At 40.4% G+C, this 17,607-nt stretch overlaps 1 protein-coding gene across 4 annotated transcripts in view; it reads right to left on the bottom strand.

The window, feature by feature from the left end:
- Positions 1–2,204: 2,204 nt before the first annotated feature.
- Positions 2,205–17,607, bottom strand: part of LOC101098082 — a 52,188-nt gene continuing 36,785 nt past the window's right edge. For 2 of the 4 annotated variants that reach the window (XM_045037510.1, XM_045037507.1), the window contains 2 exons: positions 15,540–15,646; positions 3,264–3,809 (listed from right to left, as the gene is read on the bottom strand). In XM_045037510.1, coding sequence (XP_044893445.1) covers positions 3,622–3,809; positions 15,540–15,646 — 295 coding nt within the window. In that variant the 3' untranslated portion in view covers positions 3,264–3,621. The other 2 variants (XM_045037508.1, XM_045037509.1) reach the window with 2 other exon arrangements.

The raw sequence follows: 17,607 nt of genomic DNA on the forward strand, positions 1-17,607 counted from the left end.
TTTAACGTCTCTTCAACCGGACAGAACTTCCCCTACCTGCTCCAGCTGGATTGCTCTCTGTACTGAGGAAAAACGTACTCATCTTTGTGTCTTCACTCACTGCTCTTTGCCAACATATATTCATATAATATTTCTGGGAAATCACAGCACTTACTGTACTCTTTTGTCACCAGGTCACACAGCAACCAAAAAAGGCTATTACTGATGTTTATCAAACAATTTAAGTGTTTGTTTTTTAAAAGTTTATTTATGTATTTTGAGAGAGAGAGTGCACAAGCAGGGCAGGGCAGAGAGAGAGAGAGAGGGAGAGAGAGAATCCCAAGCAGGGTCCACACCGTCAGTGCAGAGCCCCCATGGGATTCTCTCTCTCCCTCTCTCTCTGCCCCTCCCCTGCTTGCACGTGTGCATGCTCATGCTCTCTCTCTCTCTCTCAGACATTAAAAAAATGAAAAAAATTTAAATCGACAGCTCATAAATGATAAAAATGTTAAAATAGTAAAATGATCTACAATGAAAAAAAGCAAGTACTGTTAATAGACTCTCCAGAAATTCCTATACATGTACAAACAGATACATAATACAACTCATTTAAAAAATTTTAATTGTGATAAAATACACACAATGAAGTTTATCACTATTTTGTGTAGAATTCCATAGTATTAGGTACATTTACATTGTCAAAGTTTACATTTACATTTACAAAGTCCAGAACTTTTTCATCTTCCAAAATGGAAACTATATTCATCAAACAATTTTCTATCTGCCCTTCTTCTCTCAGGAACCAGCATTTTACCTGATTTCTGAGTTTGATTATCCAAGGTATCTCATATAAGTGGAATCGTACAGTATTTATCTTTTTGTGACTGGTTTATTTCATTTAGCACAGTGTCTTCAAGTTTCATCCGTGTTGTAGCATGTTTCAGAATTTCCTTTTTATTTATTTATTTTTTTAAGTTTATTTATTTTTGAGAGAGAGACAGAGCACGAGCAGGGGAGGGGCAGAGAGAGAGAGTGAGACGCAAAATCTGAAGCAGGCTCCAGGCCCTGGGCTGTCAGTCAGCACAGAGCCCGACTCGGGGCTCAAAGTCATGAACGGTGAGATCATAACCTGAGCCAAAGTCGGATGCTTAATTGACTGAGCCACCCAGGCGCCCCAATTTCCTTCCTTTTTAATGTTTAGTAATATTCTATTGTGTGGACAGGCCACATTTTGCTGATCCATTCATCCATCAATAGACATGTGAGTTACTTGCACATTTTGACTATTGTGAATAATGCCACTGTGAACATGAGTGTACAAATATCTCTTAATAACCCTGCTTTCAATTCTTTTGGGTATATACCCACCCAGAAGTGGGATTGTTGGTACATATTACATATTACAACATTTTTCATGAGTTTTTTTTTACACATATTATTCTCTAGCCTGCTCTTTTTGTGTAGTATGAGAGGACACTTTCCACATAAGCACTTCCATATGCACAGTATTCTTGATGGTTGCACAGTATTGCCCCATTTCTCTGAGGATTTCTCTGAGAATCCTTTGAGAGACATTTAGCTATTTCCAACGTATAATAAGCAGTGCTGCAGTGAACATCATTATAAATATTTTCTAACTCATCTGTGAGAGTATACATGTAAAATAAATTTCTAGAAGTAGAATGCCTAGGCCAAAAGTTATCTATTTTTAATTTTGATAGACGTTGTCAAAAGACTTCTAAAGAGGCACAAAGATTTTACACTCCGACCCAGTGGATGTCTGTGGCAGATTTCAAAAAGGTCTTTTTTTTTTTTTTTAAGCAGGAACAATTTCTCAGGAGCCCTCACACACTGGATGTGTCAGTTCTGCAGATCTGTTATTTCAACTCTTACACTCTATTATTGTTTACTTTTAACGGATGAGAATCTTGTCTTCCTAGCTAGATGCTAAGATATTTAAGGGTGGACATAATTTACTCTACCCATCCTCAACTCCACAGATAGTTTGGTTCCACAGACTTGCCAGAACTTGTTACATTTGTATATAATATGAATGACAGTCTTGCCTTTTAAAAAATAACTTTAATTAATTAGTTAATTAATTAATTTTTTAAAGTAGGCTTCACACAGAGCCCAGTGCCCAACACAGTGCCCAACACAGAGTGCCCAACACAGAGCCTGAACTCACAACTCTGAGATCAAGACCTGAGCTGAGATCAAGAGTCAGACAGCTAATTGACTGAGCCACCCAGGTGCCCCTATTTAATTTAATTTAATTTAATTTAATTTTAAACAGGCTCCACACCCAACGTGGGGCTTGAACTCATGATCCTGAGATCAAGAGTCTCATGCCTTCCCAATTGAGCTAGTCAGGCACCCCGACAGTCTTGTTTGTTGTGATTTTTTTTTAACTTCAAAAATGAAGAGGTCTTTTCTTGTGTAGCTGTTCCAAGTGAAATAACTGGAAACATTCAATCCTAACATCAACAATAATAGTAGCCACTAATATTTATATTTGAGCATGCACTATGAAACAAGTATTGTCCCAAAATGCTTGACATGTGTCATCTCATGAGACAGGTGCTACTCTTATCTGTATCTTGCATCAGGGAAAACTGAGGCTCAGCGAGGCCCACTGACTTGGCTAATGTCACACACCTGGAAAGCAGCAGTTTTCCAGAAAATTTCAGTCCATTTCATTCCCCAGTCCATGTTTTTCATCCCTGCACCATATTGTCATACATATGACTTTCAACTAATCCAATTTATCATCCATACATCGGTCAACCATACCTCTTGCCTTTCCCATGGAGCAGATATCTTCATGGGGCAGGGGGATAAAGTGATTAGAAGTTTCCTCATTTGGGGAAGATCCCCATTTTGGGAGATGCTGTCTTTCAGAAAGTGGTTATTACTTCCAAATATTCCTATTGTTCCCAACTATAGATATACTTATGGAAGTAGTTTCTTTCTTTCTTTCTTAAAGATCACGACTTCCTTTAAATTATAAATTTCACATGCACATAAGAAGCCCCAGAGAAGAATCCGACCTATTTTTACTAAGGCCAACTTGTGAAACCCACATTTTCGAAAATGACAAGCATAATAGGATTAACACTAACTACTTTGAACTTTCACAAAATAGTCATCAAAATTTAGAACTTGAAAGAGGCACGGTTCCAGTGAAAACTATTATTATTGAACAAGCAATATCTTTCTAGGCTATGAAGATAGATAGCACCCATAAAAAGATATGGCATCCACATTCAGTTTTTAGCCTGTGAAATAATGAACAAGAACCACAAATTAAAAAAAAAAAAAAAGGAAGTTCAACTTCATACAATAAAGAGCAAACATATGTAAATCATTACCCCCTAACAGATCCCACATGCTTCATAAATAGTTTGAGTAAATTCACCATTTCAAATCCACAATAAGCTAACAGGAACCAGGATTTGGGTGGGAAGTGGGAAAGTTGAAGACAGGAGGCAAGATTTGCACTAACATTTGAGGGAACTATGTTGTTCCCTTACTACTTGTCCTTTGTCCAATCATCATCCATCACAAGGATACTGTTACCCAGAACCAAAATTCTCATGATTTTATCAAGTGCAAAATCTGCTGAAGATGGCATCTACCCGTTTAGTGCCCAGGAATCCATACTACAGCACTCCCCTGGTGGCTGAAATTCACAGACACAGACATCCGAGAGCATACCTTTTTCTTCTTTTTACAGGTGATACTAGATTTCTTGCTATTTTTCCAAATAGATCTGAAGGTTTCTGAAGAGATTTGAGGAGTGACTGTAATTTTTAAGACTGGACATTTACCTGATGGGGGAAAGAACATAATAGTAAATGTGTAAGATATTTCACAACTCCATTTAATGGAGTAAGTCTGGGGCTTCTGAGAGGGGCATTCTCCCACATTCTTATTAACTGGGCAATTTTCCTTTCACTTAATACCTTTTCCCTATATCTATATCTATATAGTTGTTTCTATATTTATTTTGAGAGGGGGAGAGGCAGACAGAGAGGGAGAGAGAGAATCCCAAGCAGGCACCACACCCTGTGGGGAGTCTGATGCCCGACGTGGGGCTTGATCTCACAAGGTCATGGTCTGAGCCAAAATCAACAGTTGGAGGCTCAACGGACTGAGCCACCCAGGCACCCCTCCCTCTTAATGTGAGTGATCCATAACAATTTATTTCTGTAATAACTTCTTACCCTAGTCCTTTCTTTTCCATTCCTACTGTCATATGTTTACCTGGATAATTCCAGTGGCCTTCTAACTGGTCTTCCTAGCCTCAGACTTTCCCAGCCCCAAATCCATTCTGGGCTCCACTTCCAGATTAATCATCTGAAAGTGAAATTCTAATCTTGTCTTTCATTGCCTCTAATACTTTATTGGCTCGTCATCTTTTTTTTTTTTTTTTTTTTTTTTTTTTTTTTTTGAGGGGGAGAGATTGAGCATGAGCAGGGAAGGGACAGAGAGAGAATCCTAAGCAGGCTCTGCACTGTGAGTGCAGAGCGAGATATGGAGCTTGAACTGCGAGATCATGACCTGAGCAGAAATCAAGAGTCACCACTTAACCGACTGACCTACACACGCTCCCCTGGCCCTTCAGCTTGAGTGAATCTCTCTTGGTTTTTCTTGTCCAGCTTGCATTTTAGCTTCTTTCTGGAACAGAATCTCGAATTTACTTTGGGGTTCCACTCCCCTGTGCTCTCAGGCTAGACAGGCACATAACCCAAATCTGATCAATTAGTGGATTTATTCTCCCTGGCACAGTGATGTGTTAACAGCTATGCATGTGACTCATGATGGTCCAATGAAATCAGGAGAAAGGCTCTTTCTTAGATTAAACTGGCACAATGTAAACTAGCTAGTGCTACCCAACTTGCCACTGTGCGGGAAGAACCTGCTTGAGAACATAGTCAACACAGAAGCAGAACTTCCAGGAGCTGAAGGTAGGTAGTGTTATTTGAGCCCCTGAATCTACCTGGACCTGTAGCTAGAACCACCCATGGGCTTTTAGTTATATGGGTCAACATTTGTGTGTGTGTGTGTGTGTGTGTGTGTGTGTGTGTGTGTGACCTTAAATCAGTTTGAGTTGGTCTTGTATCACTTGAGACCAAGATTTCTCACTGATTTCCCTATAAAGACCTGCAATATTGTGATTAGAAGAAATATATATTTGGTCATTCATATTTCTCATATATATTTGGTCTTTGTCCGTGGTTCCTGGCTCCCAAACCCTTGGAATTTCCTGAGCAATAAGAGCAATGGGAGCATCTTTTCTTGTAAGGTTTGGTCTCTTAGGTGTATGTAGGGGAATGGGTGAAATAGGTGACGGGGGTTAAAAAGTACACATCACGATGAGCACTGAGTAATGCAGAGAATTGTTCAATCACTATATGGTACACCTGAAACTAATATAACACTTATGTTAGCCACACTGGAATTCATTTAAAAAAGATTTGAAAAATATAACATTTGGTCCCTTGTTCTCAGTTCCTGAAAACACCTTAGAGCCACAAAGGGGAAATGGGTGCCTTATAATTCATAACAAGCCCCTTTCCACCACACCGGAGTTTATGATAATGAGGTGATTTTTGGATAGCACCTAAGGATAGGGCTGGTTGCCAAGGGAAACCAACCATAAATAGAGGGTTAAAACCTTCAGTCCCACCCCCTGATTTCCAGGGAGGGGAAAGGGGCTAGAGGCTGAATCAATCACCAGTGGTCAAGGATTTAATCAATCATGCCTATGTATGAAACCTCCATAAAAACCCAAAGGACAGGATTCAAAGAGCTTCCAGGTTGGGAAACCAGAATGCTTCTGTGTGCCACCATGCTGGGCCCCAAACTCCATGAGGACAGAGCTCCTTTGTTTGAGACCTCACCCTCTAAATATCTCTTCATCTGGCTATTGATTTAATATCCTTGTAATAAACCAGTAATCCAGTAAATAAACTGGTTTCCTGAGTCCTATTAGCTGTTCTAGCAAATTAATAAAACTCAAGGAGGGGGTCATGAGAACCTCAGATTTACAGCCAGCCAGTCAGAAGCATAGTAACAATTTGGACTTGTGATTGGTGTCTAAAGTGGTGGTGGAGGGGAGGGGATAGTCTCGTGTGACAGAGCCCTTAACCTGTAGAATCTAATGCTATCTCCAGATAGGTAGGGTCAGAATTGAGTTGAATTGTAGGACACCCCACTCACATTTGGCAGTTGTTTCGTGGTCAGGGGAAAGACCTATGCCCACACATCAAAACTGGGGTCAGAATAATAAGACTCAAATACCTAGTATGCCATTCCGAGAGCCTGTGTCAGCCCATCCTTCTTTTATTTCCCATGGCACTTGCCCTTCTCCCCCTTCCTGTTTCTCATCTAGCCAAATGTCCAGGTCCTGCTTGCATCACAGGTGCCTCAAGCTGTAGTTTGTGGAGGCCAGGAGACACCAGGAAGAGGCTAGAAGCAGACAGGTAAGTAAGACGTATGGTTGAGAGGAAAATTATGAACCTTAAAAATAGTACTGAATGTCACCTCCAGAGGGTCAGTTGAGGTTGAAATATGAAAATGGTTGTAAGGTTGTGAGAACAAATCAGGCTGGGCACAGTAAAAGGTAGTGGAGGGCAAGGTGGATGAATATGGATAAGGGACCAGGAGGTATAAGACAATACAGTTTGTAATTTCAAGGCTTGGAAAGGGCCAGAAACCATGTCGCTGGGGGCTTGAGTGGTACATATGTGCCTGGAAGAGAAGCAAAGTCAGTGTCCTATTTGGATGTTTTCCTCTGGTGAGCAGTGCTTATTGATGCTTGGTGTGCTGGGGTCATTCCATCCTACATACAGGTCGTCACAAAAAATCAGGTGGGGTCGCAGGGAAAGTTGCTCTGGAACCTCAGGGTGGGGCTGGGCCATAACAAAATCTAGGGCAAGAAGTCTCCCAGGAGCGTGCCTAGATTGAGAGGTTGAGCAGTAGCCCTTCATGTTTCCTGGGTCTGATTTTGGCCCAGTGTCTTCCATGTTTCCTTGTAGAGCAGCAGGTTATACAGACATAAGTCTGCTAGGTGACATGAGGGGCCATGCCAAATGTCTAATATAGACCTCGGTGTCTCACTTGGGCCACTCCGGAGGGGTCACTGGCTGCAAAGACCTCTTTGACCACGTCTAGGGTAGAAAGGACCAGTGGACCTATTTATTGCAATCTAAAAGAGCTTAAGGCAAATACTTCTAGTTCCCTGCCTAATATCTTTTCTGACCTTATTTTCTTCTTTCTTTCTTTTCTTTCTTTCTTTCTTTCTTTCTTTCTTTCTTTCTTTCTTTCTTTCTTTCTTTCTTTCTTTCTTTCTTTCTTTCATTTTCTTTATCTATTTTGAGAGAGAAAGAGGGAGAGAGGATGTGAGCAGGGGAGGGGCAGAGAGAGGGGAAGAGAGAATCCCAAGCAGGCTCTGTGCTGTCAGCGCAAGCCTGATGTGGGGCTTGAACCCACAAATGGTGAGATCATGGCCTGAGCCTAAACCAAGAGTCAGGCGCTTAAATGACTGAGCCACGTAGGCGCCTCTGACCTTATTTTCTAACAGAGCTCACATTTTTCTTATGGCAGCAATGTTCCCAGTTAAAAATTAGGGATGAGCATGTGACATGCTTCTGGCCAACTGCAAATAAGCAAAAGTTGCTGAGGATTTCTGAGATTCCCTCATACAGGTACCAGCACTATCTTCTTGTCCCTTTCTTCTTCTTCTGGTCTGGAATGGAGATGGGAGGCTTTCAGTGAAGCAGCCACCTTAAAACTATGAGGATAAAAACCACCTGCTAAGGCAGATGGTGGAGAAAGAGAAAGGAATGATGTTGGGGCACATCTGTACCTGCTCAGTCTTCCTCTACTTGATTAAGCCACTATAGCTGGTTCTGTTCCATGTAGCCAAACATCATCTCTCACTGATGCAGAATTTAACAGCAAATAGGTATAAATCATCGTCATGGAGAAAAACAAAACTCAGAGTTATTAAAAAAAAAAAAGGCAAGCACAAATGTAGAGGAGGACGGAGCTTCAAGAGGAAAACAAGGTCTAAAGTCTTGATCACTGTGAAGCTGAGGGAGCAGTGTGGGATGCATGGCTCATATGTGAGTAGTGCCGGGGCTGCAAACCACTTAAAACGGGGCCAGGAGTATGGCAGGCGGGGCCAGCTTAAGGCCTCAGAGGATTCACGTGGCAGCCAAACTCACAAAAGACTGTCATGATCCCTGAACACCACACTTTTGGTCATCCTTTTCGCTTTTCTTTACGAAACTCTAGCCATACAGCAATGCTCTATAGCGTGTGAGGCCTTCAGTTCCTTAGTGGAAGCTGAGGTGATTTCAGATAGTATTAGATATTGACATGGAATTATATAACAGTGAATCACATGGTAGAAAGCTATGCACTTGGGGCGCCTGGGTGGCTCAGTCAGGTAAGCGTCCAACTTCAGCTCAGGTCATGATTTCGCAGTTCGTGGGTTTGAGCCCCATGTTGGGCTCTGTGCGGACAGCTTGGAGCCTGGAGCCTGCTTCGGATTCTGTGTCTCCCTCTCTCTCTCTCTCCCCCTCCCCCAGTCTCTCTTTCTCTCTGTCTCTCAAAAATAAACATTGAAAAAGATTTTTTTAAAAAGCTATGCACTTTTCAATTCTCTAAAAATGTAATCAAAGTAATGCATACATATAGCTAAAAAATCAAATAGGGCTAAAAAGTTCATACTGAAAAACAACAGACCCTTTCCCTTCCCTCAGGCTTTTCCTCCAAAGAAAACCACTTTTAACTCATTCAGCTGTTGTTTTTTTCTTTTGTATTATTTTTTTTTTTTTGGTTTCACGTTTTTACTTAAATTCTAGTTAGTTAACATATAGAGGAATATTGATTTCAAGAGCAGAATCTGGTGATTTATCACTTACACATAACACCCAGTGTTCATCACAAGTGCCCTCCTTGATACTCATTCATTTAGCTGTTTTTCGTGAGATTTACTGCCTTACTCCAAAGAAAGTGCTTTTTATATTATATGATATTTCCATTAAACATTTTACATATTGACTGTTACCCTGTCTTCTCACCAAACCTCTCAACAGTTCTATTTCAAAATTTTTAGTTAAATCAACACTTGTTGTATTGACTGGTATGGTCATATATATTTTGTTCACAGTATTTTTCTTAGTCATAAAACTTTTAAGATTTTATTTTTAGGTAATCTTTACACCTAATGTGGAGTTTGAACAATCTGAGATCAAGAATCACATGATCTACTGACTGAGCCAGTCAGGTGCCCCAATTATATAACTTTCTTCTGAGTTAATAGTGTTAATTTTTCATTTGCACAGTTTCCTGTGTACCAATTCTAAATATTTCCCCCAATTTCTTTTATTTTTCATACACCCATTAGTATTTCTTGCAAAATACTTAAGTATTTCCAAAGCTCGATTCAGTTTTTACCACAGTATTCCTCCTTTCCAAAGTCTTCTATTTTTCTGTCCATTTGTACTAGTTCTGATCTTCAACCATCATCTGGGATTCTGTTTTCTTTTTCTTTTTTTTTTCTTTTAAGTTTATTTATCTTGAGAGAGAGCTCAGGGGAGGGGCACAGAGATAGAAAGGGATGTAGGGGAGAGGAAGAGAGAGAGAGAGAGAGAGAGAGAGAGAGAGAGAGAGAGAGAGAGAGAATCCCAAGCAGGCTCTACACCATTAGCGTGGAGACCAATGAGGGCTCAGTCTCACGCACCAAATGGTGAGATGGTGAGATCATGACCTGAGCCAAAATCAAGAGTCACTTAACCAATTGGACCAGTCAGGTGCCCCTGGGACTCTCTTTTCCACTTTTCTATATTGGTTCTCCTGATTTCTGGATTCTAGATTCTTCATCTTTGTGGTTTATTCGCATTTTGCTCAAATGTGTTCTCTGGGAGCTTCCTAGGAAACAGAGGAGGCAAAGAGTTTGAGTTCTTGTGTACTGAAAACTACTTTATCCTCATACTTGGTTAGAAGTTGGGAATGTATAAAGTTCTCATAGAGTTTTCATGGCAGTGCCTCATTGTTTCTAGCTTCTGGTTAGAAGTCTGAGGTCATGCTGATTCTCAGTCCTTTGCACGGAAAATACAGTATTTATCTGTAATTGTTAGACTTTGCCCTTTATTCCTAGTGTTCTAAATGCCATGGTGATACAGCTTTTATCATTCACTGTGCAGGGCACTCAATGGGCTCTTTCAATATACAGATTTATGTCTGTTAGTTCTGGGAAAGTTCTTGATTTATTTGATAATTATTTGATAATGCCCTCTCCCCACTTTTCTCTGTTCACTCTTTCTGAACTATGAGTTAAATATTGGTGTTCACAGACTGATCCTCTCTAATATATTCTAATTTTTCATCTTCCTATTTTTGTTCTACTTTTTAAAGCCTTGCTTGAATTCATCTTTCAACATTCATGTTGAAATTTTTATTTTGGCTATCATTTTTACTTGCCAAGAACTTTTTCTTATTTTCTGATTATTCTTTTTTCATAGCATCCTGTTCTTGTTTCACAGATGCATTATCTTCTGTTTCACTGGGAGGAGTCATAACTAATTTCTTTTCTTAATTTTCTGTATTGTCTCTTTATCTTCAGAGTTCCCTTTTTTCTCTCAGGCTTGGTTTCCTATATCAAACTATTGCCTCAAGTATCTGGAGATGTTTGGATTTCTGTTCACAGTGAAGCATGAGGCATCCAAAGGCTTATGGGAAGCTCCTCTGTAGGAGCAGGGCTTGCTTACCTGCTGGGCTTCTTTGAATGATGAGGGCATGGCCAGGTGTCAGCACCTGTTTTTCCTTTCTCTGGGCCTATCCAGTTTTCAAAGAATACCCCAGTCTTCTACATGGCTTTTGGCCTCCAGAAGCAGGGCAGACAAAGAAGGCTGCAGTAATGGTAAAGGCTGTGTCCCAAGTGTTGAGTGTGTAGAATTTTCCCTAATCCTCCTCTTTTCAGCTTCTTACTTCACTCTCATTCTCTGCCATGCTGGGTGTGCTGGGTCTGCTGAAAGGCTGTTTAATTTTTCTAGGGAAAACTCCCTAACTGGTCTTCCTTCTTCTGTCTTCACCTCTCCTCCAATGTATTTTCAACATCGAGCTAGAGTAATCCTGCTGAGATGTGGGTCAGATCAGCTCACTCCTCTCAAAATTCTCAAATGCCTTCCCATTCTCAATAGAGTTAAAAACTAAAGTAATCATAATTGCCTAGAAGGCCCCTTGCCCTCCATGCTACTTCTTGGAATTTTTTTTTTGTCCTATGACTCTCCCATTACCTCTCACTCCACTCCAGCCATGTTGGCTTCCATACTGGTTTTAGAACACACCAGGTAGCCTCCTGCCCTAAGCCTTTGCACTCGCTGTTCAGCTTACCTAGAATTCTCGTTCCCCAGACATACATGGCTTGCTCCCTCACACCTTCTGGCCTTCACTCAAATGTTTCTTCTTCGTACAGCCTTCTCTGGCTATCCTAACTAAAACTCCCAACGCCTGACATACATGCTTTATCTCCTTTTCTTGCTTTATTTTTCCCTTAAGTATGATCCCCATCTGATATCTGATATACAATAATGTGTATTTTACTTCTTTTTATAGTTAGTTTACTGTCTGTCATTCACTAGGAAGTAAGATCCATGAAAGCAGGAATTCACTGCTTAACTCAAACAAGGCCTGGCATTTGTGTGTTGTCCCGATCAGATGGAGTAGCCATCAAATGTGGGGCACTCCGATTGGGTGGAGGCCAGGGGCACAGGCGATAAAAGAGTTCACCCAAGGCAGAACAAAAGAGATAAAAGTTTACTGAATACATTGTAAGGAAGCAGTGGGCAAGACAGCAAAGGAGACACTGTAACGAAGCACGGGTGAGGAGCCACAGTTACAGAGCACAGTGAGGAGGTAGGAAATGTATGGAATTTTCCCTTTTTGATAATTTTAGGAACTGTGCCCACTGGTAATTGGTTAGTTAGGGCCTATGGTTATTTAGAGGTGGGTCGCTTCGTGAGCCTGTTTGCATTCAGCTCAGTGGTCATCGTGGGCCCTTTGGCCTTGCTCTACAGCATTAATAAATTCATGTTGAAATAAATAAATAAATCAGTAAGAATGAATAAGTGAAACGATCCTTAAGTATTCTGTTTTTTTTTTTAATTAGTCAAAAAGCAACCCTATGAGATGTAGACAGTTCAACTCTCTGCTAACCTTTTTTTTTTTCTTGTAACAAGTGAGGTTGCTGATGTTTCTGAGGAAGCTTTCATTGTGTGTGTTCCATCATTAAAGGTAGTTCAATAAGAATTCCTTGGTAGGCAAATAAATTACTTTAGGCTATTAATTTGGATCTCATGAAAGAAGTAGAATTAGAAATTAGCTTGTTAACTTGCAAATGATAAGAACACAAAAGCAATCAAAAGAAGAACATTAGTTCTATAATCAGTGATATCACTCATTGCTTTTAATGTTTAAAAGGATACCATTAAGGCTAAATGGCAAGAGATTTCCCTGTAGAATCCAATCAGCTAACCCTGTTTTGAGGAGTCTTTCTAACAATCTGAGGTGCTCCGTGGAAACAAGTCATAATTATTTTGGTTCAAAATGTGGATGTATTAAAGCTACTCATGATATATACTATTATATTTGGGAAATTAATACTTCCTTGAACTATAAGTTGTTTTTAAGTGCTTTTTAAATGAGAATCTGTATTTTCAGGTGGGTATTTCATAATTGTCTTCCCTACTTATGCAAATTGAACTATTTACTAAGCAAGCACAATGTTTTGCAGCTCCAAATAAGTACTCAATGAGAATCATTTTCCGTCAAATCATCTGAGACTGCCCATCATTAGCACTTAACTACAATAAAGATCAGAACACTGCCTGTGGTATTTTATAATATCTTTTGCCACAGGGTATAGTAAGTTACTCCCATACTAAGGAAAACCAAATGAAATCATTAACCTGCTTTCAGTTTATTAAGCTCAAATTAAAGTTAAATTTAAATTATTTTTAATAATTCCATTGAATTTGAATTCAATTCACATGGACTAGGAAGATGTTTTGTTTCTCCAAAATAAAGGGATAATTTAAAAATCTTGGAATCATTTGGGGCGCCTGGGTGGCTCGGTCGGTTAAGCGTCCGACTTCGGCTCAGGTCACGATCTCACGGTCCGTGAGTTCGAGCCCCACGTCGGGCTCTGTGCTGACAGCTCAGAGCCTGGAGCCTGTTTCAGATTCTGTGTCTCCCTCTCTCTCTGCTCCTCCCCTGTTCATGCTCTGTCTCTCTCTGTCTCAAAAATAAATAAACGTTAAAAAAAAAATTTTTTTTAAATCTTGGAATCATTTGATTGGCTTGTGAAGAAATGGCAATGCAGTAGTTTTAATCTTTTATTTTTATTTTTGAGAGAGAGACAGAGAGTGTGAGCAGGGGAGGGGCAGAGAGAGAGAGAGAGAGAGAGAGAGAGAAACAGAACTTGAAGCAGGCTCCAGACTCTGAGTTGTCAGCACAGAGCCCGACGTGGGGCCTCAAACTCATGAATTGTGAGATCATGACCTGAGCCAAAGTCAGACACTTAATCTACTGAGCCACTCAGGCACTCCGGTGGTTTTAGTTTTAAAGTGGTGATTACTTCACTATTGGTGAAGTAATAGTGTAATTCTTGTAAAACTGCCACTGTTAAAAAAAAAATGCAACCTAAAACTATGCCATGTCTCTAAGATCATTGTATTGAAGAGATGACAAAGACCAATACTTCTACTACTTAATTCTCTCCACATAACCTGCCAGATAATGCACCAAGATTTCTCCCCCACCCTTTTTAAAAATTTTTATTTAAGAGGGAGAGAGAGAAAGAGAGAATCTTAAGCAGGCTCTGAGTGGAGCCTTACACGGGGCTCCATCAAAAGACCCCGGGATCATGACCTGAGCCAAATCAAGAGTTGGACACTCAACTGACTGAGCCACCCATGTACATCTCTTTCCCCCTTTTAAACACTGAATTTGGATGTTCAAATATGTTTATATGTCTTTCATTGAACTTTATTTAAAATGGCGTTACTTCATCCCTCTGTCAGCTGTAAGTATGGCTATCGTTAATTCTGGTCATGCATATTAATGAAAGGAAGAGGGCAGCATTGGCCAATGTGTAATAAATAACTCATTCCATATGTGAGTCTCTCATTTTCAAAGGATTACACGGTCATAAACCACCCTTACTGCTCTCCCGATGCCAATCAAATTGAAGCCATCTTTGATGGTCCAGAAAGCACATCAGAATCTTATGAGAGATGTCACCTGAGTTTTCCAATTGCTATCTGGAGGAATATCTGCAGGTGGGTTGGGAAGGAGAATAGAGAATAGGACAGAGTCCCTCAGAGAATAAGTGAGACTCAGAGAAGAGAGGGAAAAGAAAGAGCAACTGAGAAAATTTCACTCTAATGGCAATCGTTACAGTAGCCCCATCCCCCTTATCTGGGCTTTCTCTTTCCACAGTTTCAGTCATCGGCGGTCAGGAAGCAGATGGGTTTCCTTCTGAGGAGTCATCAGAAGGTCAGTAGGAGCTTAATGCCTGTCATTCTCCTCACTTCACCTCCTCACGTAGGCTTTGTTATTTCACATCATTACAAGGGTGACTCCAGTACAGTAAGATATTTTGAGAGAGAGGCAAGCCATTTTCACATAGTATGTATTTATTTATTTATAGAGCATGAGCGGGAGAGAGAGGAAGTGGGGGAGAGAGAATCTTTTTTTTTTTTAAGTTTATTTATTTTTTGAGAGAGAGAGAGAGAGCACAAGCAGGGGAGGGGCAGAGACAGAGAGAGAAAGGGAGTCACAGAATCTGAAGCAGGCTCCAGGCTCTGAGCTGTTCGCACAGAGCCCGATGTAGGGCTCGAACCCATAAACTCTGAGATCATGACCTGAGCTGAAGTCGGACACTTAACTGACTGAGCCACCCAGGCGCCCCAAGAGAGAGAATCTTAAGCAGTCTCCACACTCAGCATGGAGTCCAACGCCTCAATCCCATGACTCTGGGATCATGACCTCAGCCAAAATCAAGAGTTGGACGCTCAACCGACTAAGCCACCGAGGCACCCCCCCATAGCTTTAATTAGAATATACTATCATAAGCATTCTATTTTACTATTAGTTATTATTGTTAATCTCTTTCTGTGCTTAATTTATAAGTTAAACTGTCATAGGTATGTATTCATAGGAAAAAACCTAGTACATACAGGGTTTGATCCTATCTGCAGTTTCAGGCATCCACTGGGGATCTTAGAACATGTCCCCCACGCATAAGGGGAGACTACTGTACTTAGGTCAAAGATGACATATGACATCCTAGAAGTCCTTGAACTCTGTGCAAATCACTGGGCAAATTGGTACAAGGGTAGGCGGTTTATGATAGTGCTCTTGGTTATCACTTAGCTCAGACCAGTTATTTAATGAAAAAAGTAGAGCAAGCTGTGAGTAGAATAGCATTTAGGAGTGAATGGATGTGGACAAGTGGAGGGGAACACAAACTGAAAACACTCTACCTGTCTTTCTGGCTCTTAATGCTTCAAGTATGTCAGTAGCAGCCATTTCTCCCAGGACATTGTTTCCAAGGTCAATTTCCCTTAAGTGAGCAGAGTATTTGATCAGGCTGGACAAAGAAAATGACAAATCAAAATGGCAATGTTACTCAAAGAAACTCAATCCACTTATTATGGAGTATGATCTTTCTTCTTAGGTCCTCAATACTCTCCTTGACCCCGCTTCCAAAGATGATGCACTGACCCAATTTGAAAACTGAAGATATCCTGAATTCAGGCTTTTCCAATTTAATCTCTCTAGATTGGATGGCTCCCTTCAGCAAGTTGGTAGGATAAAGACTTAGTTGCCTTCAATATTCCATTCATTTATTTATTCATAAGATGTGGGGGTTGTGCAGGGTTTCCCAGTCTTTTAGATTTTGCACGCCGGTAAAATGTCAAAAACTTGGGAGGGAATGGTTTGGCAACTTTTAGTATGTCAAATAAATAGCAATTCTCGCCTTGTCAATAAATAAAAGAACAAATATTTTTACATGAAATTAGGAAGGGCATAGTCTCAAAATAAAGGATTGCATTTAAAATCGAGTAAGTTTTTGAGGGTTGATGGGGGGTGGGAGGGAGGGGAGGGTGGGTGATGGGTATTGAGGAGGGCACCTTTTGGGATGAGCACTGGGTGTTGTGCTCATTTGACAATTTCATTTGACAATAATTTGACAATAAATTTCATATATTAAAAAATAAATAAATAAATAAATAAAATTGAGTAAGTTTAGCTTTATGAAAAATGAACACACCATCTGTCTTTTTTTTTTTTTTTCTAATCTCTTTGAGGATTATTGAAAATTCCTTCATGCCCTAGCACTGGCCTGACAACTGGTCTTGGGGAATCTCTGGCATGATGAATGGACATGAAATCTGGGTGAAGGCCTGGGTTCCTGGTTAGCTCATACCTCCTGTCAACCATGTAGTCATGGGCAGGTCATGTGTCCTCTCTCACCTTTCTCATCTGTAAAACTGGCCTCCAAATTGGCTGTTCTGCCTATTTCATAAGGTTGTGGTGAAAACAGAATGAAGCAGTTCCTGTGAAAATATCTTGCAAAATGCAGTATCAATGATGCTATCATACTGAGTACAGGCTTATTAAATGCATGTATGTCTAACATTGCAGGGATTAAAGGAATTTAACTCATGGCCTCTGCTCTGAAAGAAATTATCATCTGACTTCCAATAAAACAATTTTGAGTCCTTACCACACACTGAGGATATGAAATTTTAGTTAGGATCAGTAGTGAATACAAGGTCATTCTCTTGCTCCCTGTACACATTTTCTATTGATTCAGCAGCCAGAATTCAAGGGTGGGGCTGAGTGGTTCCGCCAGACTCTCCCTCTCAAAGGTCTTGCTCTCCTAAATAGCCTGTCTAATCAGGACTTGCCTGGCTTTGGCTTCCTGAAAAATTCCTTCAGGTAAGATGGGTGAGAACAGGGATGCTTCAGAAGGAAGCAGGAAGAGAATGAAGAATGTTGAAGACAAACATCACAAGTCGACAATTTTACATCTAACTCTGATTCCAGAGGCCAAGGATTTAATCACTATGCTATTCAGCCTCGCATGAATTACGGTTCTTTATACATCACATGTGATGAGGGCCACCCACATGCTTAAGCACTTGCGCCCAGCACAAATGGGCCTTCCAAGGGTAGGAGTGGAGCTGAAATCTGCCAAGCTTTGCTGGTCAAGTCCTGGGCCCTGGAGCATAGACCTAGAAAGGTTAACTCCTCCCACTCAGTGGCCAGAGGTGGTACGTTTTTTAACTCATCTGCCCAGAGAGGCTCTTTTTCTAATTTGTATAAAGGTACTTGCTGGAGCCCTAGGCACTATATTTAGCACCTTCCATGATCTAATTTAACCCTATAAGAATCTCTTGAGTTAGACACTATTATTATCCCCATTTTTACAAAAGAGGAAACTGAGTTACAGAGAAATTATGATAAAAACATAGATAGGTTAAAAGTAAGAGGACAGAGAGAGGTATATCATATTAACATTAATCCAAAGAAAGCTGAAGTGAC

This window comes from Felis catus, chromosome C2 (assembly GCF_018350175.1).
Source record: "Felis catus isolate Fca126 chromosome C2, F.catus_Fca126_mat1.0, whole genome shotgun sequence".
NCBI lineage: Eukaryota > Metazoa > Chordata > Mammalia > Carnivora > Felidae > Felis > Felis catus.